Source organism: Lepidochelys olivacea, assembly GCF_965140295.1.
Source record: "Lepidochelys olivacea isolate rLepOli2 genome assembly, chromosome: 9".
NCBI lineage: Eukaryota > Metazoa > Chordata > Testudines > Cheloniidae > Lepidochelys > Lepidochelys olivacea.
Window position 1 is genome coordinate 50,555,494 of NC_140419.1, and position 27,846 is coordinate 50,583,339.

The 27,846-nt window shown below is 45.9% G+C and overlaps 1 protein-coding gene across 1 annotated transcript; it reads left to right on the plus strand.

Annotated features, from left to right (window-relative positions):
• The first annotated feature begins 835 nt into the window (after positions 1-835).
• Positions 836-27,504, plus strand: LOC311525814 (small ubiquitin-related modifier 3). The gene is made up of 4 exons (XM_084638206.1): positions 836-1,007; positions 18,695-18,823; positions 24,207-24,278; positions 25,997-27,504. The coding sequence occupies exons 1-4, from the start codon at positions 987-989 to the stop codon at positions 26,057-26,059; spliced, it is 285 nt and encodes a 94-aa protein (XP_084494332.1). The 5' UTR covers positions 836-986; the 3' UTR covers positions 26,060-27,504.
• The last annotated feature ends 342 nt before the right edge of the window (positions 27,505-27,846 follow it).

Genomic DNA, 27,846 nt, shown 5'->3' on the forward strand with positions numbered 1-27,846 from the left:
TGTGGTCATACATGTTTATGCAGGTACCTGCATCACTGTGTATGTGTTCATTTCTACATATATGTAGTGTCCATTAGCTATGCATATGGGTAGAGCTATATACTTCCATGAACGTAGGTGTGTGTGCGGGGGCGGGAGGGCAGTCATGAGCACACACACATAGGGATCCAAATATTTGTATACCTCTATGCAGCCTCAGTTTTCCCATCTTTAAAATGCGGGTAACAATACTGATCTCAACCTGCTGGTGAAAAGTGTTATTGCAGAGCTGTTATTGCATTATCTGTACTTGTACCCTTGGGTGTCTCAGACAGGGGAGCTACCACTACCCAAACCACCACATACCTTACTTGCTGCCTCCCCATGGCAAAGGTGCTTCTGGCGAGCAGTTGTGATTGTGGCAGCCCCAGGCCCTTTGACAGGCAATAGAACACCAGGGCCCCTTTCGCCCCTCCCCCACTCTCCCTGGGAGCTGATCCCGGGGCTCCGTGCTGCCCCTCCCCATAGGTTCTGTGGAGAGCTCTCCTGCTCTTTGCCCCTCCCCCAGGGCTTTTTGGGGAGCTGTCCCCATTCCCTTGCCCATCCCCCAGGTTCTGGAAGGAGCTGACCCATGGGGCTCTGTGCCACCCCTCGCCCCAGGTTCTGCGGGGAGCTCCCTCTTCCCCTTTACCCACCTCGTTCTCAACACCACTTGCTTCGCCCCTCCCCCCGTTGGCGTCCTCCTCCGCCGTTTCCGGTTCCCCGATGACGCACTTCCCAGCGCTACCTGCCTCCGCCCCTAAAGCGCGCCCCCGACGAGGCATTGCTCGCGAGCGCGCCTCGTGAGCGCGCACCGGCACGTGGTCCCGCCGGAACCAATCAGAGGCCAGGGATTTGGGGGGCGAAGCGCGCTCTCGCGGACAGTTGCGGCGGGAGAGACGCGGGAGCTGGAAGCGTGACTGTGCCTCTTCCCCGCTCCCGCCAGGCCGGACCCGTCCGACGCCGCCATGTCCGAGGAGAAGCCCAAGGTAACGGCTGGGGCCGCCGCACGCGGCGCGGGGCCGCTGGGCCCACGCCGCTCCTCCGCGCCCGGCCCCGGGCGGGCTCCCCGCCGCGCAGCCCGGGCCCCGCAGGCTCTCTGGGGCCCGCCGGCCACGCCCCACAGCGGAGAGACCCGGGGTCCCGCGAGGGATGCTGGGAGCGCGGCCTGGCTGCGGGTCGGGCCTCCCTGGGGTCGGCGGCGACGTCGCCGAGAGGCGCTGCGCCGGACGGAGGTGCTGTCAGGGGGAGCGTCCGCTTCGCTTCGCTTCGCTCTTCTCGGCTCGCCCCGCCCCCGCCTTCGCTGAGCTCACGCTGCCCACCTCGGCAGCGCGTTAACTCCTGGCCTGCGGGGTCGCTCCGTAGGGGAGGCAGTTGTGTAGTGAGTAGGGCCTGTTTCAATGGACCTGGGGCTTCGTGGTTAAGAAGGCAGGTCAAAGACCTACACCTTGCACTGGCAGCAGAGAGTGGTGAGGTCAGGACGGACCTCGGTTTCTGGAGGCCTTCATTCCACGGTGCTAAAGACTGGCCCCAGAGCGGAGTTGTGCACCGCAGTCTTCATCCTGGGTCTGTAGGCGGCCTTTCTAGCTCTCTTGGGCCCATGCCACAGAGCGCCTTGAAGATAAGACCTGAGACTTTGACCTTGATTTGAAAATCTGTATGCAGCGACTAGTGAGCGGAGGAAGGGTTTGAAGTGCTAGCAGTAGCCTGTGTTGCTGAGGAAGACACATTACAACATTCCCTGCTCGTGGAGTTTGGTAAATGCTGAAGAATACGTGCCCAAGTACGTTGCATTGCTCTAGTCCAGCTGAGAAGCGACAAAGCTTGGCCAGTTGACATGCTTTCATTGACGTGCCCTGACGTTATGGGATTTCGATAATGTTAGTTTGAGAAATATAACCAATTTTACAAACAGCTACTATACATCTACAAAACATAGAATATTAACAATTGGAAAAGTGAACTTGCCACTTCTTTATCTGGAAAACCACATGACAGCTATATTGCCATTTAGGGGCTTGTCACTGAAGAAGAAAAGATTTTTACCAGAGGATGGAAAGCTGAACCGATAGAGGTGGGATCAGTTGATGAGCCAGCCTCTTCCTAGTAGTCCCAGCAGTCCCCAGGGAACGTACTTGATACAGGCTCCACCTGTGCCTCTTTAGTGGAGGCATGGCCAGTGGGTACTTACTAAGTTCTTTGATTCTGAAATGTGTGGAAGCTTCTGAGTTTCTTGCTCAGGGTTAAAAACAAAATTATGGTTCACCAGGACCTTGATAGTTCTTTGGGTATTAAGAAAAGCAGTTTAGTATGATTGAGTCCTCACTGCAGGTTGTCCATATATTGATAATTCTGGATGCTGCCTTGTTTCAGACTCGCTATTGCTATGACTGTCATCTCTTTGAAAATGTGAGTAGAAGAGACCAAAGGGCATTACTTACCACAATCAGTTGTCCTCAATTGTGAAGTAAATATAACACGGGTGAGCTGAACTAAACAGAATTTAAAGGTAGGTCTCTTTGAGATTAACAGAGGGAAGGTATTTTTCAGAGATAATTCTTGAATGAGATGAGTCACAGATTCTGTGCAGAAATGGGGTTTATGTACTACCAGATTTAAGTTGAAATGCCATGTTCTTTGTATCCACAAAGAACCTTGAATAGAAACTGAAGAACTTCTTGTTGGCTGGAACTAGAACAATCATTCTTAAATAGATGATATATGAGGCACTGTTAGATTGTTACTTTATGGGGTGGTGAGGAGGCCAAAAAGGAAGGGTGTGGGAATTACTGAGAAGACTTGCGTGAATAATCTTCAGAGCACATCTGTCAGGAGGTATGGTTCAGGAGGAGAAAGTTCTTCAGTCTTCCTATGAAGACGGTGAGTTCCTTGGCTGAAAAGATTTTGTTCTCTAGAGAAGACACCACAGAGGGGCTTTTGGCTGGTGGAGGAAAAGAGATGTGGCAGCTGAAATTTTCCCTTACGTTCCTGAAAGAGGATTGGTTGGGCGAGATCTCATTCAAGTCTGAGGAATTCGTTGGTGTCTTTTGGGGGGATCCCCTGAAAAGTGTTATCTCACCAAAGGGAGCTTGAATGACAGAGGTGAGGCTGGTGGGCAAAGGAAAGCATCCTGAAAAGCCTGCAGTCATGGTGCTGTTTCCGTTAGTTGAGACATACACCCTCAATTGGTCAGTTCAGTCCATAGTCTAGGAGTACTCTTGGCAAGTGAGACTCAGCATCAGTGAGGAATCCAACATTTGCAAGCAGTGCTTTCTTCCATCTCTAGCTAAGAGACTCTGCCCCATCCTGGTGGACAAAGACCTGGCCTTAGTTATTCATGGCTTTGGCACTTCTCAGCTGAACTACACCAACATGATATACCTGGGCGTGAAACCTTCAGAACTTAGGAAACTCTTCCTATTGCAGAAGGCTGCAGCCCATCTCCTCAGCAACACAGGATACCATGAGCACATCACATCTGTATTCTGTTCTCTAATCTGGCTTCCCATAGACTAGAGAATCAAGTTCAAGATCTCAGTCGTTATCTTCAAAGTGCTCTTTAGCCTGGGCCCAGGATATCTAAAAAATTGTCTAAAGCTCAGGTATGAAGACCATGGTCGACAACCCCACTCCTCTGGCACAGTGGAACTCTCAACAATAAGAGTAAAGGTTGTCTGTGTGGGAGACCAAGCTTTCTCTAGGGGTTGTCTGAGACATTGGAATCAGCCAGCCCACCCCCCCCCACGACTAAGTACTACTTCAAGCCTCACCACTTTCTGTTCCAAGTAGAAGGTGCATTTCTTTCACCTTTCCTTCTCTACTATAAACACTTAACAACACATATTAAAAAAGCAGTGGATGTGGGAGCAGACACTAACTCCTCACTTAACGCATTCCTGAAAAATGCAACTTTAAGCGAATTTAATTTCCCATAAGAATTAATGAAAATAGGGGGGGTTAGGTTCCAGGGAATTTTTTTTGCCAGACAAAAGGCATTATATACAAAGACAGTATAAGTTTTTAAACAATTTTAAATAAGCAATTTAATACAGGCACTGTACTGTTGTTGGGAGGTGCCCCTGCCTTACCCCACATGCAGACAACAGCTCACTGCAGACAACAAGGCAGCTGAAGGTGCCATTATAGACTAGGAAGCACCTTGTACAGCAACAGGGGCAGCTTTCCCTACTGTGAAAGCACAGGCACCGCCTTTGGGGGGGGGGGTCAACCCCGGGCCTGCCCACTCCACCCCTTCCCCCATGCCCCCACCATTGCCCCGCCTCTTCCCACCCCCGCTTCACCTCTTCCCCGGAGCACGCCGCATCTTCGCTCCTCCCTTCGTCCTCCAGCCTCCTGAACACCGCAAAACAGCTGATTGCCACAGGCAGGAGGCAGGGAGGAGGTTGCACGCTGCATCCTTGCTCCTCCCCTTGAACGCCGCAAAACAGCTGATTACCACGGGCAGGAGGCAGAGGGGGGATGATGCGCGCCGCATCCTTGCTCCTCGTCCCCCAGCCTCTTTAATGCCTCAAGACAGCTGATTGCTCAAGGGGGGAGCGGGGGGAAGGTGCTGATCCGCAGGGTGTGCTGGCGGATGGGAGGCCCTGGGGGAGGTGTAGGGGAGCTGACGGCGGGGCTGTCAGCCCACCTTGTTACAAATTGTGCAGTGCTGTCTCATAAAGTCGCTGCTGTTCTGGAGAATCCTGCAAGCTGTGGACAAAGCAGGTGGCCAAATGACATTATAAGGGAGCATTGCACAACTTTAAATGAGCATGTTCTGTAATGGAGCAGAGCCGTAACATTGAAACAACGTTAAGCGGGAGGACCTTAAGTGAGTTACTGTACTCCCCTGAACATACTTCTCCCTCGTGGAGAGGATGAGACACAATATATGACAGGTGTGTAGTCACATCACTTCGCATGCTACTGGAAAGTATTTGGATATTATCATGATCCGTGCATTTTAAGAACCTATATAGAAAAGAATGAGATTGTCCTTGGAGGTCTGTGTCCAAAGCTTTAAGCCACATATTGTGGCAAGCTAGAATGTAACAGGGAAGGGTTTTAGTGGAAAAACTAGCAATGATGTAGATAGTTATACAGGAAGCAGAGTGCTAACTTGTAAATCTTTAGCTTTTTCTTGACTTTTGCAGGCAACCTTAGATTTAGGGTGATACATGGACTGTATGATAAAGACATGTGAGCAAAGACTGGAGATTTAAAGTAATTTTGTAGGACAATGGGCAAATATTCAAAGCTGCACCCCAGTGTGCTTTTAAAGTTTTGGTCCACAAAATCCATAATGGTCCTTGTTCCTTTTATTGGGGTTAGAAACTTCATGTGCTGAAAGCAGTCTTGAGACGAAGGAAGGGAGAATCAATCTAGGGGCCAATGAGGACTGGACTTGACAAGCTATATTTGATATAGCTTTTCTGTGGCTCTGCAGATAGATATTTTCCTCTCTGGATTGTACCCTTCAGAACCTGGAATCTTTTCTAGAGACTGTTTTGGAGAAGATCACTTTCTTTCTTACTGCTGCTCGTTTGGAGGAGTGTGCTGTTTTAAGGAAAGGGTGAAATCTCCACCTGGTAGTGGAGGATCTGACCTGAGCTATGGCACTGGCTTACTTGGAGAGCTCACCTGTCTTCTGCTGATAACTTGGGTGAATGTTTCTGATAGTTGTATGATTCTTAAGATGAAGAGCGTGATTAGGACTTTGCATTCTCTGTACTTAAAGGACAGTCATTGCTCTTTAAAAATCTTAACTGAATTTATCTGGTGCTTATCTGGTAAGGTGGTTGAACTAGTGAGGCTGTGTTTGATGGAAACGTCTGTGTTCTCCTTTGGTAGATACCAGGACTATCAGGAAAGAAAAGGGCAGGATTATGTCTTGACTGTCAGAAGTTATCTTGTTTCTAATAGTAGTTATGTTTGGCTCAAATGTTTAACACCACCAAAAGATGGGAAATAAAGAGATGACTGTTTCAAGTTTCCAAAAATATTAGAAAACTATTATAGTACCCAAATATGTGCTAAGATATTTTTGTTTTGTGATAGCACCTAGATGTCAATTGAGAAAGGGGTCCCATTTTTCTAGGTAATATACAAACATAGTGATAGTCCCGGCCCCTAAAAGTTTGTAAGCTAAATAGACAAAGGGTAGGGCAAAGGGATATAAAATACAAATAAGGTGAATCCAGTGATGGTTTGAGAACATGTTAGTGCCTTGGAGGTTTTTTGTGAGGGGGGGCATTGTGATTAGGTGGGTTGAGGTTAACAGAAAGAGGAAGGGAGATGGAAAATGCAGAAGGGGGGGGGGGAGTGTGGAGGGCAGATGGAGTGAGATTTAAGAGAAGAGACCATGAGGGAGGGGGGTAGAGTAAACAACTAATCAGCAGAGGAATGTCCAAAGGAAAAACTAGAAAACAGGTTATGTCTACACTACACACACCTTGTGGTGGTGTGTAGGTTATGTGTTACTACATACTGCTGTGCAAAGCAAGCTGTATCCACGCTGCAGCGTAGCTACATGTCAGTGAAGGCTTTGGCAGGGGTAGGAAGTGCGGAAAGGCTTGGCTCTGCTGCTTCTCTACTGCCAGAGTCTTTCACTGCCATGGGGAAGGACCCCAGCTTTGGGGAGGCAGCTGCAGGACAGGTAGTGCTTGCGCGAACAGAGAGCCATGTTGGGTACGCGCAGGGTTCAGGCATATTGTTAACTGACCTAAGCAGTGCCTGTCCATCTACGGTGCTAGTTATTAACAGTGCTAGGGGAGTATGTCGTCTATGTACTCTACACACTACCAAAAGGAGTGTGCAGTGTAGACGTACCTTTAGATGACATCATCATGTGTCCGATAATGCCATCTGCAGCTGCTTCTTTGTTTGTTGCCAGCTGAGACTTTAGCTGGTTCTATGCAGCTTCCCCAGAGCCACATGGTTGTGGGGAGGGATAGAGCCTGGTGTTCCTAGGGGCAGGAGTTCTCTGTCTAAGGAGTGCTGGGAAAGGGAGGGAACCTGTTGGCTTCACTCGGAGCTCATCTTCCCCTCCTCCAGTGTGTTTTACCTGCTGCAACTGCTTCTGCTAAGTGCTTATCAGAATCCTGCCTCTGGGAGCTTGCAATCAAAATAGATGACACAGAAAAAGGAGTGGGGTAAATGGAGGCAACACAAGTTTCAATATTCTTTCATATTCTCCTGGTTTAGGTTTTGTACCCCTCTGATTGATTGAGAAAATCTGAGGGGTAGCCGTGTTAGTCTGTATCCACAAAAACAATGAGGAGTCCAGAGGCACCTTAAAGACTAACAGATTTATTTGGGCATAAGCTTTTGTGGGTAAAAAACTTCTGTATCTGAAGAAGTACGGTTTTTTACCCACGAAAGCTTATGCCCAAATAAATCTGTTAGTCTTTAAAGTGTCACCGGACTCCTCATTGTTTTTGAGAAAATCTGTATATTGTTAGCCCCTGGGGGAAGGGTGAGGCCAGGTGGCTACTTCATGATCTCAGGACAGATTAATGTTTTTTTTTTTTTTTTTTTTTCCAAAGAAACATAGTTCAGAGATTTGGAACTGACAGCATGGCTACCTTGATTGCTGAGGAAAAATATATGTGTGCTGCCAGAGATGCTAATGTGTGGTTTCTGGGCAATTCCTGGATCACAATGTTGGAGAAGTTTGCAGGAGAGTAGTAAGTACACCATGACATGGAGATTACTAATTGCAAGTTGATTTGTGTGGAGAGAGAAAAAAGAGGTTGGAATCATGTTTTGCCCACTGTGCAGTGTCTCACTGGTGACTTAAGAGGTTGTGATGTGTCAGACATGGTGATTCAGTGAGGCAGAAATTATTTGGGCCTTATTCCTGGTGTACTGCTAACACAATGTATGAGTGCAGATTTGGACTGCATCAGTGACTTGTGCCCAGGAGCTGTGATAGTTTCCTTTAATTTGGCTGAGCCTCTGAATAATCACTACAGTGACAATATGAAAGCTATTAATAAGTGTTGGAAGAACATTAATTGGGAAATTGGAGGGTTCATGGCTAATTGAAAATTTTGTATTGTGTGACAGAAATATTTACAAGGCCTGACACCTCACTGTTTCTTGTAGTTGGGGTACATCTCTCGCACAAGGGTCAGAAAGGATTTTTCAAATGTACAGAGGGTTTTAGGATGTATGATCAGTACTTTCTTACGCATGTTTCAGCACTTTTGAGAATGACTGTGTAGGTGGTTACATTATTTTATTTTTTTTTAGATTTAACAGAGTTTTAAATGTTTGTTTAGAATCATAGAATATCAGGATTGGAAGGGACCTCAGGAGATTATCTAGTCCAACCCCCTACTCAAAGCAGGACTAATCCTCAATTAAATCATCCGACTGATTTTTGCCCCATATCCCTAAATGGCCCCCTCAGGGATTGAACTCACAACCCTGGGTTTAGCAGGCCAATGCTCAAACCACTGAGCTATCCCCACCCCTCCACCCGGTATATGCTTGTATATAGTTGGTTTGTAATAAATGACTGTGACGTTCCCCTTGAGTATTATCTGGACCAGTGATCTGCTAGGCCTCTCCAATCCTTGACTCTGGGAGCCAGCCTTACCCTGCTCTGCTGTGAGAACTCCCACTCCTGGGCTGTTCACACACAGCCTCTGGCATGTAAGCTGCTCTCAGCTACTTGCAAGCGAATGACTAGCCAATATCTCTGGTCCCAGACACAACCCTGGGAACCTCTGTCTTGCAGTGTCCAGTTATGCCTGTTGGACGCTGCAAGCTTATATAAGTTTGTCAATTTAACAAAGAAAAGGATATGTACCAGGCTTGTACTCCCCAGGGGAGTCTTTGACACGCCTCAAACCAAATGCATCGCTTCAGGTAGAATAAACAAACAGATTTATTAACTGTAAAGGTATATTTAAGTGATTATAAGTCAAAGCATAACAAGTTAGATTTGATCAAATGAAATAAATGCAAAATGCATTCTAAACTGTTCTTAACACTTTGTGTCCTTAAAAATTTAGATGCTTCTCACCACAGGCTGGCTCTCTCCCCTTTGATCAGCGCTTCAGTCTGTAGGTGAAAGAGAGAGAGCACGGCAAAATGTCTCTCCCTTGTATCATGTCCTTTCTTTCCTCTTGGCTTTGCCCCCCCACCCCCTTTCAGAGTCAGGTGAGCATTACCTCATCGCAGTCCCAAACTGCCCAAAGGAAGGGGGTGGCTCCCTCGAGGATCTAACAGATTCTTTTGTTGCTGCCTAAGACAGTGTCAGTTGTTTCTGGGAGGCTGGGCTGGGTTTGTCCTATCCATGCCCTAATGAGGTGTGAACTGTCTCTGTTCTTGGAGATGTTTCAGAGTAACAGCCGTGTTAGTCTGTATTCGCAAAAAGAAAAGGAGTACTTGTGGCACCTTAGAGACTAACCAATTCATTTGAGGATGAGCTTTCGTGAGCTACAGCTCACTTCATCGGATGCTCATGAAAGCTCATGCTCAAATAAATTGGTTAGTCTCTAAGGTGCCACAAGTACTCCTCTTCTTTTTGTTCTTGGAGAGTTTTTGCATGGGCTTGCTTTAAGCCATGAGGATACATTTTTAGCCTCATAACTATATACATAAAATTATAGCCTATAACCGTACTGTAACAATTACTATAACATCACTATAACAGCCATGCTCAGAGCGTTATGAGCCTTCCGAAGACACCCAACATGACAAACTTTGCATTGGATACCACATAATTATTTTATAAAGATGAACATGGGGGTGTAAGGTGTTCCCCTGAGGTACAGAGCGTCACAATAACTGTTCAGCAATTAAAGTGCTTGCGGTCTATTATGCACCTGTGTAGGCAAGCATGTTCAATTCAGAGTTTGAGGACAGTGGGATAACTCAGTGAATGACAGTTATTTCACTGAAATTCATGTCATAAAGGAATGTGACGCTTAACTTTCACATTTGAAGTAGTTGTGAGCCTTGGCACAGGCTGCGTGGGCCCCGTTATAAACTTTGATTTACTGAGGAGTTCCTCCATCGCCCCCCACCTTCCTCCTTCTGCCTCCCTCCCAGAAAAGTTGCATCAGGACCAAGGAGCAGCAACCCAAGCTCATAACACATAGAATCATAGAAGATTAGGGTTGGAAGAGATCTCAGAAGGTCATCTAGTCCAATCATCTGGAGTTCTTTGCTCCAGAACTCAGAGGTGGCGAGTTGCATGGCTGGGGATTCTGTGCAGGGTAGACAGCATTAATTTGTTTACCTAGGCATGCAGTACTGGGTGCATTGTATTATTTAGGCTTGGTAGGATTCGATTTAAATTGTTTGTTAGTTCTTAGTAAATGTGGATTTTGCCTGATGCACTGAAATTGACAACAAAAATCTTTTGGCCTCTCTGCACTGTTTGCTTGTAGGGATCTGCGTCACTGTTCCTGTGGCTGCACAGGGAGCCCTCTGCGACGCTGTTGCCACAGTCCTGCTCACTTACTCACTTGCTGTCTGGGGATGCGGTGGCCTTCCCCTAGCAGGAGTCATTCAGTAGCATGGTGGCCTCCCCTGTGGCTGGGAACTCATTGACCTTGCAATCCAGGCTGAGGGGGTCACTGCTCTGCCCTGCCGGGACCATAGTCCTCTCTATACCTTGCTCCTGCAGGGATTCAGTACCTTGCAGCTGTTCAGGGAGGCCCTTGCAGCACCACTGTAAAACTGAAAATGTATTAAATTGTGCCAAGCTTAGTGGTGGTGTAGGGGGAAAAGGTCTTTGCATAATATTTATGTGGGATCTACTCCTTTCTCTTGACTGGGACATACAGGCTCCCATAAAGCATTGTCTTATTGCTAAGCATGGTGTCTGTCCTTGAGGGATAACCATTGCCTTCCCAAAGGCGTTTGATGGGCAGTTAAAGGCTGAGGACCTGGAATTCAAGATATTCCTCACCCACTCCAGGGGACCCCCATCTAACAGCTGCTCCTACTTGAAATAGTCAAACAAATGTCTCTCTAAAGTAAACTTTAGAAAAGGGTGTACAAAATTTCTCTTACACTTTTAGAGACTTGCAGATAGCTAGACATAACATAGCAGCCCAAAACAAATCCTGGATATCCACTAATGGGACATTTACCTGTTTCATGTAATTCACCGGAATTCAGATTGCATGGGGAGGAGAGGAAAAGGGGGATTAGAATCTGAGAGAGAGAGATTAAGTGCTTTGGACATATTACTGCATCCTCTGTACTCCATAGCAATGGATTGCAAGGTACCAGATCTAGTTAGAGCAATAATTTTTATTCTGTTGTGATTGAGGCTTTATTTTGACTTGTTTGATAAGTAAGGAAATTTATTTCAGTGGTATACAGGGTTATGCTCAGAATAAGGAGTGTCTGCACAGCCACGGGCATGAGGGAGACAATGGGAAATTCTGGCTGTGTGTGCGTGTTTGTGCAGAGCTACTGATAAAATTATTGCTGTGATGCAGCTCAGAATAGTCTGTTGGTCAGTCAGTTGTTACCCAAGGTAGTGCATGGCATCTACTAAGTCTTTGGGAGACCCAAGCTGTGAACAGTATTTAAGAACACATTCACTTCTTTGCTTGCATAGATGTGCAACCTGGAAGGAGCACAATGTGCATGTGCCAATAAAGAACAAAACCAAGAGGGTTTCTGTGCAGCCACTTATGCTTGTCTAGGTAGGCTGAGAGAATGCGCTAATGCCATTGCCTCTGGTGAACACCCCACCAATGACATTTTTAGTCTGAACCTTTGTACACCTGTGCAATAAAGATTTAATAACTCATTTTGCTTGGTAGAAGCTGTCTGTGTTATAGCAGATTTATATATTATGGGGAGGCTTACTGTGAACACAGTAGGATAGTCAGTAGCCGGTCTAAACAAATTTTTATGTTTTATCCAGTGGGGGAAGAGCCAGGGGCAGAGGCCTGAGTGGGTTCAGAGCAACTTTTGGGGGGCGTGTCCTTTAACAGTGTTAGTTGGAATCCTGGGCATGAGAGTGAATGGGTTGTAAAAGGAGATGAAGAGCTTGTACATTTCTTACTCCTGGGGGGATTCTGCACCAAAAAATTCAAAATTCTGCATATTTTATTTGTCAAAATAATGCAGTATAATCACACCAGTTTCAATTGTTTTAGTAATTTATTTAAATTACAATACAGAAAAAAGTCACAATAACTATTCAGCATTTCCCAAACACATGGAAGGTAAGTTGTAAACAGTTGGTAACTAATACCAGGCATTCCAATTATAATCCTGGATTTAATTTAAATTAGGTTTCAGAACACCAAACAGCAAAAAAAAAATTTTTATAGAAGTAGAATGTCCTTTTAAATTGCTGAGACTTTCACACATGAAAGTCATACCGTTTTGCTAATCATTGTCCTGGACCTGGCTGGGTACTTTGGGAAGTGCTTGGTTCTGATTTTCCTGACATTTTGGGCACGTCTACACTGGCAAAGTTACAGCGCCGGTCAGAGAGCGCAGAAGGAAAACCGCTGTTGTGTGTTCACACTGACAGCTGCCTGCGCAATAGCGTGTTCACACTTGCAGCGCTATTTGGAATGGTGCACTCTGGGCAGCTATCCCACAGAGCACCCTCTTTCTCTTTTGCAACTAAGACTTGTGGGAACACGGAGCATCCTTGGTCCAGTCCCAATGCCCCTTGATGCGTTGCTTCGCATCCCAGCAATCCCTGTGCTTCTGTCCATGTTTGGCATTATCTTTCAATGGTTTCTGTACGGCGTGCCCTGCCTCTTTCAGGTTGCAAGAATGGATCCCTAACTGCTGACCAGTAAGCTGCTCGCTCTGACCAACACGTCACAAGTGACAGTGGAGTTATTCCTTAAACTACAAAGGCAAGAGGAATACGAAGTTGATCTTGCCATACATAGTAGCTACAACAAGAGATTGCTTGTGGCATTCACAGAGGTGCTGACCAAAGTGGAACACCGCTTTTGGACTCGGGAAACAAGCACTGAGTGGTTGGATCGCATTGTGATTCATGTCTGGGATGATGAGCAGTGGCTGCAGAACTTTCGCATGAAGAAAGCCACATTCATGGGATTTTTGTGAGGAACTCGCCCCAGCTCTGCGGCACAAGGACACAAGAATGAGAGCTGCCCTGTCATTGGAGAAGCGTGTGGCAATTGTACTGTGGAAGCTGGCTACTCCAGACTGCTACTGATCTGTCACTAACCAGTTTGGAGTGGGAAAGTCGACCGTTGGAGTCGTGTTGATGGAAGTTTGCAGGGCCATCTATCGCATCCTGCTCCGAAAGACCATGACTGGGCAACGTGCGTGACATTGTGGATGACTTTGTATAAATGGGCTTCCCTAACTGTGGAGGGGTGATAGATGGCACTCACATTCCAATTCTGGCACCAGATCACATAGCCACCAAGTACATTAATCGCAAGGGGTATTTCTTAATGGTTCTCCAGGTGCTTGTGGGTCACCATGGGTGTTTCACGGACATTCATGCAGGCTGGTCCAGAAAGGTGCATGACGCATGCATCTTTTGGAACACTGGCTTGTGCAGGAAGCTGCAAGCAGGGACTTTCTTCCCGGACCAGAAGATCACTGTAGGGCAGTGGTTCCCAAACTTTAACAACCTGTGAACCTCTTTACTAAAATGTCAAGTCTTGTGAACCCCCTCCTAAAAATGAATATTTCCAGGGATTTTCTCCTTTATCTGAGAATAAATTATAAAAGCAGTGATCTTGGAAATATAAAATTTATTTTTATGACATGCTTATTACACACTATTATTAATTACTTATTACAGTATTTTTGTTACATTATGAAAGCGGCAACACTCATCCAAGATCTCGCTTTTGTAGCTTATATCACTTTGAAAAGTCTGTTATAAGAAAAGGCTCCTATGTTTTATCAAGGAGTATCAGATGTGAAACAGTTTGAAGGTATTTAAGACGCCAACTCAGAGTTCCTCCGACACAAGCATTCAGGTCTTGAGCAGTCCAGTACAACAAAGCTTAAACTTGTTCTTCATCATAATTTTAAAAACAATACTAACTGCCTATTTAATTTTTAAAATATCCACCTCCCTGTTTTATAAGGAGTCTTGAAGTTTAAATCTCCTCAGTGTGATAAATATGTTTGCTTTGATCTGCTTAGCTCTTGGAAGTCCAGGGGCTACGGGCTGCTGGCCCCGTGCTGCCTGAGGTCACTAGGGACAGCTCTGTCCGCCATTAGGGAATTTTCCCCCGAGAACCCTCTGTAACATTTCACGGACCTCCAGGGGTTCTCGAACCCCAGTTTGGGAACCACTGCCATAGGGGAAGTTGAAATGCCCATTATGATCCTGGGAGACCTGGCCTACCCTTTAATGCCGTGGCTTATGAAACTGTACATGGGGCAACTTGACAGCAGCAAGGAGCAGTTCAATAACAGGCTGAGCAAGTGCAGAATGACTGGAGTGTGCATTTGGCCGTTTAAAAGCCTGCTGGCGATGCCTGTATGGGAAGCTGGACATGGCTGATGACAATATTCCTATGCTTATAGCTGCGTGCTGTACGTTCCATAATATTTGTGAAGGGAAGGGTGAAAGCTCAAGTCGGGGCTGGACCGCAGAGGTTTAGCGCCTGGAGACTGAGTTTGAACAGCCAGAGACCAGGGCTATTAGAAGGGCACAGCACGGGGCCATAAGGATGAGGGATGCCTTGAGGCAGCAATTTGAAGCTGAAAGTCACTAATATTTGCTGCTATGCTTGGGATTGCAGTGCTTGTAATGCTAGGAGGTGACTGGTGCACATGATGCAATAAGGGGGTTTAACATAATTGCATGTTGCTTTGCAGTGCTCTTTTTGCTTTCACTTAATAGAATAAAGATTGATTTCAAACCAACATGGTTCTTTTATTAAAAGACAACAACCAGAGGAGAGAGTCAAATGACAAAAATACGTCAGCAGGAAGGGGGGTGGGGGAAGGTGGAAGGGAAGGTCTCCAGAGGAGAAGGGGTCCCGGGATGGCTACAGATTTGTGTATGTCCAGGGATCATACCCAGCCTTCTCCTTTGGAGTCCAATGCAGCGGGTGCTGTACTTCAGCAGGGCCAAACTGCAGAGGGATGGGTGTTGAGTGCAGTGGGTAGTGGGAGTACACACTGCTGGACTGTGAGGAGGGAGGAGTGGAATGCTGTGGGTAGAGAGTGGAGCCAGGAGGTTGATAAGTGTGTTGGCAGTGTGGGTTGTGGGGGGGGAGGCATGGGAAAGAGTTTTGTAACAGCGGCTGCAGGGGAGGGCAGGCACGGAGCTGCTTGGTTTGAAGAGCTAGTATCACCTGGAGCATGTCCACTTGGCACTCCATAAGGTTTAAAAGCCGCTCCATGGCTTCTTTCTGGTGTGCTGCGTTCCCTTTCCATCCCTCTTCTCGCTGTCCCGCTACTCCTTCAATTCCTGTTTCTCAGCGGCAGAATGCATCATAACCTCATGGAGAAAGTCCTCCTTAGTTCTTCGTGGCCACTTTCTAATTCTGCACAGCCATTCTGCCACCGATAAGGGAGGCTGGCCTCTCAAGGTCATCTCTGTGAAGTTTAAATACAACATTTTACAGAAGCAGCATTTTTTGCAACACAGACAACACTGATTCAGTGCTTTAAAACACAGCCGGTACTCGCACACCTGTCACTAACTGGCTGACCCCAGGCAAGCACACATGAGCCACAAGACCCCCAAAATGGTGAGTAACCACAGGGCCACGGTGAATCACTCTTCCTGAACCTTGCTGTACACTGGGCATATGGCTCCTGAAGGGGGGCTTGATGATCATTCCTGTCCCCACACTTTCCACAGGATGTGATCATTATGGAAGATATCTCGCTGCTGAGGGTGAGCAGGGAATCTAGGGAGGGCCTTCTCCAAGGCTGCAGCTTCTGCCCTGGCCCCTATGTGGCTTGCTTGTGTGCAGCAATGCCCCCCCCCCCCCGGACGGCACAGTGGCGCAGGAAAGTCACCATTAAAGGGGCAAGAAACAAAGCAGCTCTGCCGAGGAACCTGCAGCAGTGGATTGCCCAGTATCTCCATGAGAGTTCTACTGGAGATCGCTGAGGGAAATTCCCATGAAGTGAGGGAGTCTTATCAAGAGCCTGTTCTGCTGCTCAGAATAGGCATGCAGTGGGAGACAAGCCTGCTTTCTGCAACCCTCCTGCCCCCAATAAATTGCTTCAGCAATTCTCAAAATCAGATCCACTTACCAGGGGCCTCCTCTCTTCTTTCCGCTTTGCCACGATCAACTGCTGTGACTAGCTAGGCTCCTCCGGAGTAGAAAAGAAAACCTGACTGCATGCATCTCTGGCCTCCAAGCCATCCTCTGCCTCTGGGTCCCCCTCCCCCTGTTCATCCAAGATTTCCTTGTCCTGGCTCAATCCACTCTCGAATGGCACATGAGCCAATGAAGTATCCGCAGGGGCCTTTGCAATGGAGATGGGGTCACCACTGATTATCACGTCCAGCTTCCTTTGTAGAACCAGCAGCTTGTGGGCGCAGCACTGGAGCAGCGGTTTGCCTCCCATGCCTTATGGTAGGCATTCCGCAGCTCCTTCACTTTTACCCTATACTGCAATGTGTCCCAGTCATAGCCCCTTTCTGTCATGCATCATGAAATCTGTCTGTAGGTATCCTAATTCCTACGGCTGGAGCGCAGTTGTGACTGCACCACTTCCTCTCCCCAAATGCCAATGAGGTCCAGGAGCTTGGCATTGCTCCAAGTGGGGGATCGCCTGGTGCGTGGAGCAGGCATGGCTACCTGGAAAGATGCACTGAGACCACTGTATATATCACCGAGGAAAGAGGAAGGGGACTTTCAAATTTGCAATGTATGGGGTGGGGATGACGGTTGGTCACCTGAGGGCAGGTCAGTAGAGTTCAAATCGATGACCAGAGAGGCGAGAAGAGGTATTGTGGGACACCTCCTGGAGGTCAGTCACAGCGCTGTAGTTGCCACGGTGTCTACACTGGCACTGCAGTGCTGTAGCCCCGGTGCAGAAAGCTCTACGCCTCTCGTCGGGCTGGTTTTTTTAGAGCGCTACAACTGCGCAGTTTCTGCGCACTAAGTGGCTTGGCAGTGTGTGCACCTCAGGAGTTACAGGGCAGAAAGCTGCTTTACTGCGCAGAAACTTGCCAGTGTAGACGGGCCCTTTATTGACTGCTTGGTAAATGTTTTATTGCCTTCAAAGTCTTTTACTTACCCATTTAAATAAATCCTGAACTGTAATCTAACCCCACTGTGCCACTTTGGCACAGAAAAAAAGTCAGAGAACACACAGATCTTCCTAGCTGAGGATCCCCTTACTATCATTTATAATAAGACTCCTTTACATCACTCTGGCCTTAAAACTTTCACAAATTTTATGCTCCTGGGAGAACTGACTGAGAATGGGAACAGTTGATTAACAATAGGAACAATTTCTGCCTCCGAGAATGAGGTCAATTAACCATCAATAGCAACTTTAACAACTTTGCTACACAGTCAGGCTGCTACATCTGTGCCTCAGCGAATGAGATCAGTTAACTCAGGGAAAGTCTTCACTGGCAATGTTAAAGCAGTGCTGTAGCACTGCTTTAATGTGGCTTGTGTAGTCGCAGCATAGTGCTGGGAGGGGGCTTTCCCAACACTCAAAAAACCCACCTCCACGAGGAGAATAGCTCCCAGCGCTGGGAGCCCTGTCTACACTGGCACTTTACAGCGCTGAAATTTGCAGTGCTCGGGGGGGGAGGGGGTGTTTTTTCACACGCCTGAGCGAGAAAATTGCAGCACTGTAAAGTGGCAGTGTAGACAAGCCCTCAGGCAGGCTGCTTCATTTGTGCCTCTAGCGTTCTTCCTGCATAATAAAAAGCCCTACCCTTACACGCCAGGGAGCTGCAGTTGCAAGAGAGAGGGACAGAGTATCTCTCTCGCTTGTTGCCATGCACGTATGCCCAGCCCTGCTCCCTGCCCCCCAGCCACTCCCAAAGGTGATCACCAAGGCACGCACGCCCAGCTTCCCTCCCCCGTCTCTGAGGCTGCTTCAGGCATGCTGGAAGAGGGATGTGTCCCCCAGCAGATTTTTTTTTTTCATTTTTCTGTGCAGGGGGCACAGAAAAATGCAGGCCATATGAATTCTGTGCTTTCGCAGAGGTGGAGAATCCCCCTCCTGGAGTAATTTCAGCAGCTGTGTGGTTGGCAAAGTAAAGGTATGTGTGTTAATGGGGCATATTGGGGCATTACTGAAAGAGAGCAAAGTTAAGGTTGCCCATGAACACTTAACTATGCATTTCCTGGTTTTCAGACGTTTGAGTTTTGCTCAACTCAATGTTCTGCATGACATATCAAGCAGCCTTAACTCTGTATTAATTTAGTGTTTTGCCATTGAGTATAAATAATCTACTAACTTTCCCCTCAGGATGGTCTGAGTTTGCAGATGTACATGTTGGAATTTGTTCAGTTTTTAGTAATTTGTTCTAAAGTTTCTTGCTTTTACCTCTTTGCCTGCAAGTCTCAGAGGCAAACACAAAACTTCAGGTATTTTTCCTTTGTGTGCTGTGGAGAACATCAAACCTTTATACATAGGAAGGAATGCTTGTTTTGCAACAGTTTGCTGAAGTACTATCAGTCTTTTCCAGATTCTTAGGGTAACTTTTATTCCTAAATAGTGATGTCCATCTTTACATTTTGTTTTGCAGGAAGGAGTAAAAACAGAGAATGACCATATCAATCTAAAAGTAGCTGGCCAGGATGGATCCGTGGTGCAGTTCAAAATAAAAAGGCATACACCCCTAAGCAAACTAATGAAGGCTTATTGTGAGAGACAGGTACATGTTTAACACAGCTTTTATATGTTGTGGTCCAGTATTACTAATAAATTCATCATGCTGCCTGAGAGTCAATAGGATCACTTATCTTATGAAAGACCTTGTCATTATGGAAACTTTTTTTTTCATAAAATGTGTTAAATACCAATGTTCCAGAGAATGAGTAGACCCCATTATATGGGAGTATGGTAGAATATGTATTTTGAGGCCTAACTTTCTCTCTCTGGTTTGAAAAATTTAGTTTGTTATACTTTAATCAAAATGACTTTCTCCTCATCCAGTGCTCCTGGTTCTCTAAAATTGGTACTAGGGGCCAGAAACTTCTGAACTCTAATCTCAACTCTGACACTAATTCCTTCTGTTGCCTTAGATCTCTTAACCTCTGTTATAATGTATGTAAAATCCTTATGCACCTGACAAGTGTGAAGTGAGGTTTAAGAAGTTTTCAGAGTGCTTTGAAGATGAAAGGTAGTTGTCTGTCTTTTCCTTTTGTTTTTTCACTCTGGGCGCGCCCCCTCCCGCCCCCCATGTTTTTTGCTGTCTCTCTATCCCCCTGCATCACTCTGCTGTGGTAGCTTAGGCCTGGTTTACACTACGAGTTTGTCGAATTTAGCAGCATTACATCAAATTAACCCTGCACCCGTCCACACAATGAAGCCATTTTTGTCGACATAAAGAGCTCTTAAAATTGATTTTTGTACTCCTCCCTGATGAGGGGATGGGTGCTGAAATCGACATCGCTGTTTCAAATTAGGGTTAGTGTGGATGCAATCTGACGGTATTGGCCTCCGGGAGCTATCCCACAGTGCACCATTGTAACCGCTCTGGACAGCACTCTGAATTCGGATGCACTGGCCAGGTGTACAGGAAAAGCCCCGGGAACTTTTGAATCTCATTTCCTGTTTGGCCAGGCGAGCTCATCAGCAGAGGTGACCATGCAGAGCTCATCAGCACAGGTAACCATGCAGTCCCAGAATCGAAAAAGAGCTCCAGCATGGACCGAACGGGAGGTACTGGATCTGATTGCTGTATGGGGAGACGGATCTGTGCTATCAGAACTACATTCCAAAAGATGAAATGCCAAAACATTTCAAAAAATCTCCAAGGCCATGATGGACAGAGGCTACAGCAGGGATGCAACACAGTGCCACGTGAAACTTAAGGAGCTCAGACAAGTGTACCAGAAAACCAGAGAATCAAACAGATACTCCGGGACAGAGCCCCAGACATGCTGCTTCTATGCTGAGCTGCATGCAATTCTAGGGAGGGCCGCCACGACTACCCCACTCCTGTCCGTGGACTTCGATGATGGGGTACTCTCTGCCATGCCTGAGGATTTTGTGGACAGGGAAGATGACGAGGAGGACGAGCTTGAGGAGAGCACACAGCACACCATTTTCCCCGACAGCCAGGATCTTTTTATCACCCTGACTGAAATACCCTCCCAACCCAACCAAGCCGGAGAAGGGACCTCTGGTGAGTGTAGCTTTTTAAATATAATGCATGTTTTAAAAGCAAGTGTTTTTTAATAATTAATTTTCCCTGAGGACTTGGGATGCATTCGTGGCCAGTACAGCTATTGGAAAAGTCTGTTAACATGTCTGGGGATGGAGCAGAAATCCTCCAGGGACATCTTCATGAAGTTGTCCTGGAGGTACTCTAAAAGCCTTTGCAGAAGATTTCTGGGGAGAGCAGCCTTATTTTGTCCTACCATGAAGGACACTTTATCACGCCATGCTAGTAGCAAGTAATCTGGTATCATTGCATGACAAAACCTGGCAGCGTATGGTCCCGGTGTTTGCTGGCATTCAAGCAACATCCATTCTTTATCTCTCTGTGTTATCCTCAGGAGAGTGATATCGTTCACGGTAACCTAGTTGAAATACGAGAATTTAATTAAGGGGACATTCAGAGGTGGCAGTTCCTACTGGGCTGTTAGCCTGTGACTGAAAAGAAATCCTCCTCCGCAGTTAGCCAAGAGGTGTGGGGGGAGAGGGAGGGCATTGGCACTGAGCTGTTCGCGTTTGGCTAGCAGTGATCTTCCCTGATACCAGCCACGCGGTGGGGGGAGGGGTAAGCGATCATCCCAGAGAATTGGATTGACGGCAGGGGGGTTAGTTTGGTTTCTGCTGCTGCAAGTTAACATGAAAACCGCAGCACCAAGTGGCCAACTCAACAGGCTTTGCTTGATATGGGAAAGGAGGGCGCTGCTGTTATGAAGGTTGCAGAAGCCGAAAGACTATGGCTTATCACGGCCACCTGTAAGCCAAATTCTGTTGCCCGGCACTGCGTGTGTGTGATCTCTAACACCAAAGCCACAGGCACTCAATATAAGATGCAAAATGTGACCTTGTACCGAAATCACATGTGCTATGTAATGTGAATAGTGTTGTTCACTATGAAAGAGTATAGCTATTGTTCTGTAAAATGTATCTTTTTTTAATACTTCACTCCCTTTTCTTCCTCCCGCAGCTGCAAATGTTTCAAGCCTCCCTCCTCCGTCCCAAAGGGTATCTCAGATAAGGCGTCGAAAAAAATGCACGTGTGATTAAATGTTCTTTGAGCTCATGCAGTCATCCGGCACTGACAGAGCTCAGCAGAATGTGTGGAGGGACACAGTAGCACAGTACAGAAAAGCGGCCAATGAACATGAGGACAGGAGGGACAATCGAGATGAGAGGTGGTGGCAGGAAGATCAGAGGAGGCAGGATGCAACGCTGGGGCTACTGCGGGATCAAAAGGACATGCTCCGGCATCTGTTGGAGGTTCAGGAACGGCAGCAGGATCACAGACTGCCGCTGCAGCCCCTGTTTAACTGCCCTGCCTCCTCCCCAATTTCCATAGCCTCCTCACCCAGATGCCCAAGAACATGGGAGGGGAGGCTCTGGGTACCCAACCACTCCACCGCAGTGGACAGCCCAAGCAATAGAAGGCTGTCATTCAACAAGTTTTGAAGTGACGTTTTCCTTCCCTTCTACCCTCCTCCCACACCCCACCCAGGCTACCTTGTGAGTTATCTCCCTATTTTTATACCCAATTAATAAAGAATATATGGTTTTTAAATGATAGTGACTTTATTTCCTTTGCAAGCAAGCTGTGATCGAATGGGGGGAGGGCGGGTGGCTTACAGGGAATTAGTCAACCAAGGGGTGGGTTTCCATCAAGAAGAAACAAACAGAAGTGTCACATGGTACCCTGGCCAGTCATGAAACGGGTTTTCAAAGCTTCTCTGATGCGCAGCGCTTCCTGCTGTGCTCTTCTAATTGCCCTGGTGTCTGGCTGCGTGTATTCAGCGTATTCAGATTTGCCTCAGCCTCCCACCACGCCATAAACGTCTCCCCCTTACTCTCACAGAGATTGTGGAGCACACAGCAAGCAGCAATAACAATGGGAATACTGGTTTCGCTGAGGTCTGAGCGAGTCAGTAAACTGCGCCAGCGACCCCTTAAACGTCCAAATGCACACTCTACCATCGTTCTGGACTTGCTCAGCCTATACTTGAACAGCTCCTGACTACTGTCCAGGGTGCCTGTGTATGGCTTCATAAGCCAGGGTATTAAGGGGTAGGCTGGGTCCCCAAGGATAACTGTAGGCATTTCAACATCGCCAACAGTTATTTTCTTGTCTGGGAAGTAAATGCCTTCCTGCAGCCGTTTAAACAGACCAGAGTTCCTGAAGACATGAGCATTATGAACCTTTCCTGGCCATCCCACGTTGATGTTGGTGAAACATCCCTTGTGATCCACCAGTCTATGTACTGGCTGCCCTGGTGGTCCGGTCCCAAGATAGGGATATGTGTTCCGTCTATAGCCCCACCACAGTTAGGGAATCCCATTGCAGCAAAACCATCTACTGTGACCTGCACATTTCCCAGAGTCACTACCTTTGATAGCAGCAGCTCAATGGTTGCGTTGGCTGCTTGCATCACAGCAACCCCCACAGTAGATTTGTCCACTCCAAATTGATTCCCGAGTGACTGGTAGCTGTCTGGCGTTGCAAGCATCCACAGGGCTATTGCTACTCGCTTCTCAACTGCGAGGGCTGCTCTCATCTTGGTATTCTTGCGCTTCAAGGCAGGGGAAAGCAAGTCACAAAGTTCCATGAAAGTGCCCTTACGCATGCGAAAGTTTCGGAGCCACTGGGAATCATCCCAAACCTGCAACACTATGCGCTCCCACCACTCTGTGCTTGTTGCTCAGGCCCAGAATCGGCATTCCATGGCATGAGCCTTCCCCATTAACACCATGATCTGCAAATTGTCGGGGACCGCGGTTTTAGAGAAATCTGTGTCTATGTCCTCATCGTTCTCGTCACCGCGCTGCCATCGCCTCCTTGCCTGGTTTTTCAGGTTCTGCATAAACTGCACGATAATGCGTGAGGTGTTTACAATGGTCATAACTGCTGCGGTGATCTGAACGGGCTCCATGCTTGCCATGCTATGGCGTCTGCTCAGGCAATCCAGGGAAAAGGGCGCAAAATGATAGTCTGCCGTTGCTTTCACGGAGGGAGGGTTGACTGACGACATTTACCCATAAGCACCCACAACAAATTTTTGGCCCCATCAGGCACTGGGAGCTCAGCCCAGAATTCGAACGGGTAGTGGGGACTGTGGGAACTGTGGGATAGCTACCCACAGTGCACCACTTGGAATGTCGACGCTTGCCACGGTACTGTGGACGCACACTGCCGAATTATGTTTAGTGTGGATGCATGCACTCGACTTTATACAATCTGTTCCCAAAAATCGACTTCTTTAAAATTGGAGTAATTTCATAGTGTAGACAAGGCATTACTCTCCCTTCCCCCACTCAACAGAAAGCTACATACTGCCAGGTGCAGGGGGCATGTGCTATTCCAAAATACAGTAGAACCTCAGAGTTAAGAACATGTTGGGAATGGAGGTAGTTTGTAACTCTGAACAAAACATTATGGTTGTTCTTTCAAAAGTTTACAATTGAACATTGACTTAATATAGCTTTGAAACTTTACTATGCAGAAGAAAAATGCTGCTTTCCCTTTATTTTTTGAGTAGTTTACTGTATTTGTTGGGGGATTTTTTTTTTTGTTTTTGTTTTCCCCTCTACTGCTGCCTGATTGTGTACTTCCTGTTCCAAATAAGGTGTGTGATTGACTGGTCAGTTCATAACTCTTAGGTTCTACTGTAGGTGTCCTGCTCATACAGTGCCTGCCCTGGGATATCAGACTAACTTAGAATTTTGACATCTGTTTTGATTCATATACTACGACATGCATATAGCTCTTCTGTAACTTTAAATCTTCTGAATTCTGATTTTTACACATTATAGCAAATACTCCTAATCATAAACTTATTTTATTTGGATTCCATATCTCCATATTTCATGTTAATTATTTTAACTTCCAGGGTTTGTCAATGAGACAGATTAGATTCAGATTTGATGGACAACCAATTAATGAAACTGACACACCTGCACAGGTATGAAAATACGTTGTAATAACTGTAGCAGAACTCTGTATATTTTTAGATGTGTCTGCACCTAGAGAAAACTATTTTAGGGGGCATTTTGATAGAAAACTATCTCTGTTGTAGGTAGTTTCCAAAATGTGCAGTAGGATTCCTTTTTCTTTAAAATTTCTCATAATTGTTACCACTGGTGGAGCTTGACCCAATTAGCAAGTGAGAGTACTAGTGTAGACATGGCTCCAAATAGCTGCCAGAGTTTTAAGGATTGTCTTACAAACCATGCTCAGAGTAGGTCTAGACAATATCATGATTAAAACGCAGGTGGCTGCTGGTGCCTTGTCTACACTAGTGCTACCACCATTTCTGCCACTGCTGAAGCTGAATCAGTACTGGCAATAGTGATAAATTTCAGGGAGGAGAATTCCTGGTATGGACAAGACCTGTGGTAGGGAATACAAGAAACAAAACCAAGACATATTCTGGATTGTGTGGATTGGACTAATGAGTCCTCCTTTGGGGTTGAGAAAGAACAATAAATCACTGACCAAACTGGTTTGTTCTGGCTGTGGGAATGCCCTGCAAAGCTATTTTGTAATTGGATGTGAAAACTATCAGCCTAGATTATCTCTCTCAAAAGGGACACCCTGACTGCAGCTGACTGGAGTGCACCCCAGGATGGCTTGCTGAAAAGACTAACTTTTTCTGTGCCCACAGAGTATAACCCTTGTAGAATTAATGATACTACTCATGTGAATAAACTGTTCACAGTGGTGAGCAGTTAGTCACTTGAGTAAAGGGGTTCACAATCTGGCCCTTTGAGATTAGTTCCAGACCCTTGCTGTTCAGAAGACAAATTGAACTGCACAGTGGTTCAAAGTGCACTGCTGCAGAAGTTGGCTGGGAGTGGAATGAAGTTTGGGGAGATCTGTAGATTAAATCAACAGAAACCACACCTTTAGCAGTTAGAGAGGAGGAAACAGAGCAGAGAATCTTGTCCCAGGCTTCTTGGGGAAGTATACTGAGGGTATGTTTACACTACGGCGGCACAGCTATGGCACTTCAGCTGTGCCTCTGTAACATTGTAGATGATCCCGATGTTGACAGAAAGGGTTTTTCTGTTAATGTAGGTGATCCACCTCTCCGAGAGGCGGTAACTAGGTTGATGGAAGAATCCTTCTGTTAACCTAGTCATGTCTACACCAGGGGTCATTTTGACCTAGCTATGGTTCTCAGGGCCTGAAATTTTCCACTGCCCTGAGTAACGAAGATAGGTTTGTCTAATTTTTCAGTGTAGACCAAGCCTGAGACTGTGGGGAGCAAGGGTGTGAATGGAGGGCCAGAGTTGTGCCTTGTCGAGCAGGAACAGTCTGTGCTGTGTGTTGACGCTAAAGGAAAAGCATAGACTGACATGAAGCCCTTAATGCCTTGGATCTTAGACCCCACTTTACTGCCTAAATCTGGGATCTTGTTCTCCAACGCAATGTCAGTCAGCCTGGAATGTCTTGGCTGAAGGGAGACCAAGACAACTTGTGACTGGAGCTGGGAAGACACTGTGGTGAAGGGGTGATGTTGCTTTCTAGTTGGGTGGAGAGGGCAATTTAATAAGCATTAAAGTTTAAATTTAAACACTGCTTTTTAATGAGTAATGCTATTAACAATGCAAGAACTAAATGCCCTTTTAAAATATATAGCTATGTATATATTAAAATATTTGTGCATTAATCCAACAGCTGGAGATGGAAGATGAAGATACTATTGATGTGTTTCAACAGCAGACAGGTGGAGTGTGTTAAACGTGATCCCTTTGGGAAGAGGAATTTAAAGACCCTTGTCACACCTCACTTTCTCATCTGTCCTTGGATTTGCTATTAAATAGTAATGAATGAACATGCCAATCACACAGGATTCTTTTAAAACTTTAGAGGACATTTACCAAAATTGTTCTGCTGTCCCTCTGACATACTGCGTGTGCAAGTCTAAACTGTATCTGCAGGGATTAACCTACATCTTAAATTGGGCCAAATGGAATTAACTTTTCAGTTTAAGTAAAATATGGGTTGTCTGTCTGCTGCTACCTTGTTTATATAAACCTGTGGCCTAAGTAACCACCTATATTCTAGGACATGAATTGTTCATTCCTGGCTCTTGTTATATTATTGCCCCACTGCATAATTCTAATCATGTAAATATATCCTCACTTCAGTAGTGAGTTTAAAATCTCCTCCTACAATAGGGCAAGGGAAGAAAAGGTTATTGATTTAGAAGTTTTTACTATGTGTTGTAAACACAGTTATTATTGTAAAACTTAAAACCTATGATACAAGGACTGTACATGCAGATATGAGGCTTAGTATAGAGTAAATGTTTAAAATATTGCAAATGTACATGTGCTTTGTCATAATCTGATAAAATAGACTGAAATTTAAGTTTTAAAAAGCAAAAATGAAGGAATTGCCCAGAATTAATGTCAGCAACCAGAATGCTAGTCCAAACCTACTGGTGTTCATGACTGAACACTAGTGTATTATGTTCCGTAAGAATAAAAAGAAAAAAGTCCATCGTCACAGCTCACTATCCATTTATTAGGTGATGGACAAAAAAATGTGTAACTTGTCCCTGTCATCCCCTTTAATACAAACATAGAAGTTGTATCATTATTACTCACTTGGTACTAGTAAATATGTGGCCTCTGGTTTCTTTCAATATGTGTTTCTTATGGATAAATGTGGTCTTATATAAAACAAACCAAACCCCTAACAGACAGACTCTTGATGAGCTTATGGCCAAGTTGTATGTGCAGAAGAGCTATTAAAAGATTGCTAAGCACAAAAACCTTGAAAAGGTAATTTAAGGTTCTTCTGAGAAATTTCTGCTCTGCTGCTTCCCAAAATGTATTGAATTTTAAATGCATTTATGTGGTGACTTTCAGTTCTGTATGATGTTTTGGGCTCTACTCCAAATGAAATTTTTAAAAGGTCATTCTATTATCCTTCAATAGGTTGTCAATCGCTGCTTGATTAGGTCATTATCTGCCTTTTATATTTACCTGACCAATTTGACAACATTAGATCATCACTTTGCTTGAAATCTTGCTGGGAAAAGTCCTTATTTTCTTTTTCATTTTATTGTATATGGGCTAGGGTGGGATATTCTGTTAGAGCTCATAGTTTAGTCACCAATTTGTACATTATTTGTTGTCCTTTACTACTGTATACAGTAAATATAGTTTGGTACTCTGTCTCATGGCTTATGTTTAATGCTGCTGCATTTCTGAAGGCTTTACTTGACATGAGGTCACTGAAGTGCCATTGCTTTATTTGTTACCATATCTTGCATTGAAATCCTCACCTCTGATAAAAAGAAAAGGAGTACTTGTGGCACCTTAGAGACTAACCAATTTATTTGAGCATAAGCTTTTGTGAGCTACAGCTCACTTCATCGGATGCATAAGCTGTAGCTCACGAAAGCTTATGCTCAAATAAATTGGTTAGTCTCTAAGGTGCCACAAGTACTCCTTTTCTTTTTGCGAATACAGACTAACACGGCTGTTACTCTGAAACCTGTCACCTCTGATAGTTCT

Coding starts and splice junctions, on each gene's coding strand:
- LOC311525814 (XM_084638206.1), top strand. CDS start 987: ATGTCCGAGGAGAAGCCCAAG. Junction 1,008..18,694: donor TGTCCGAGGAGAAGCCCAAG/GTAACGGCTGGG, acceptor TTTGTTTTGCAG/GAAGGAGTAAAAACAGAGAA. Junction 24,279..25,996: donor AAACTGACACACCTGCACAG/GTATGAAAATAC, acceptor TTAATCCAACAG/CTGGAGATGGAAGATGAAGA.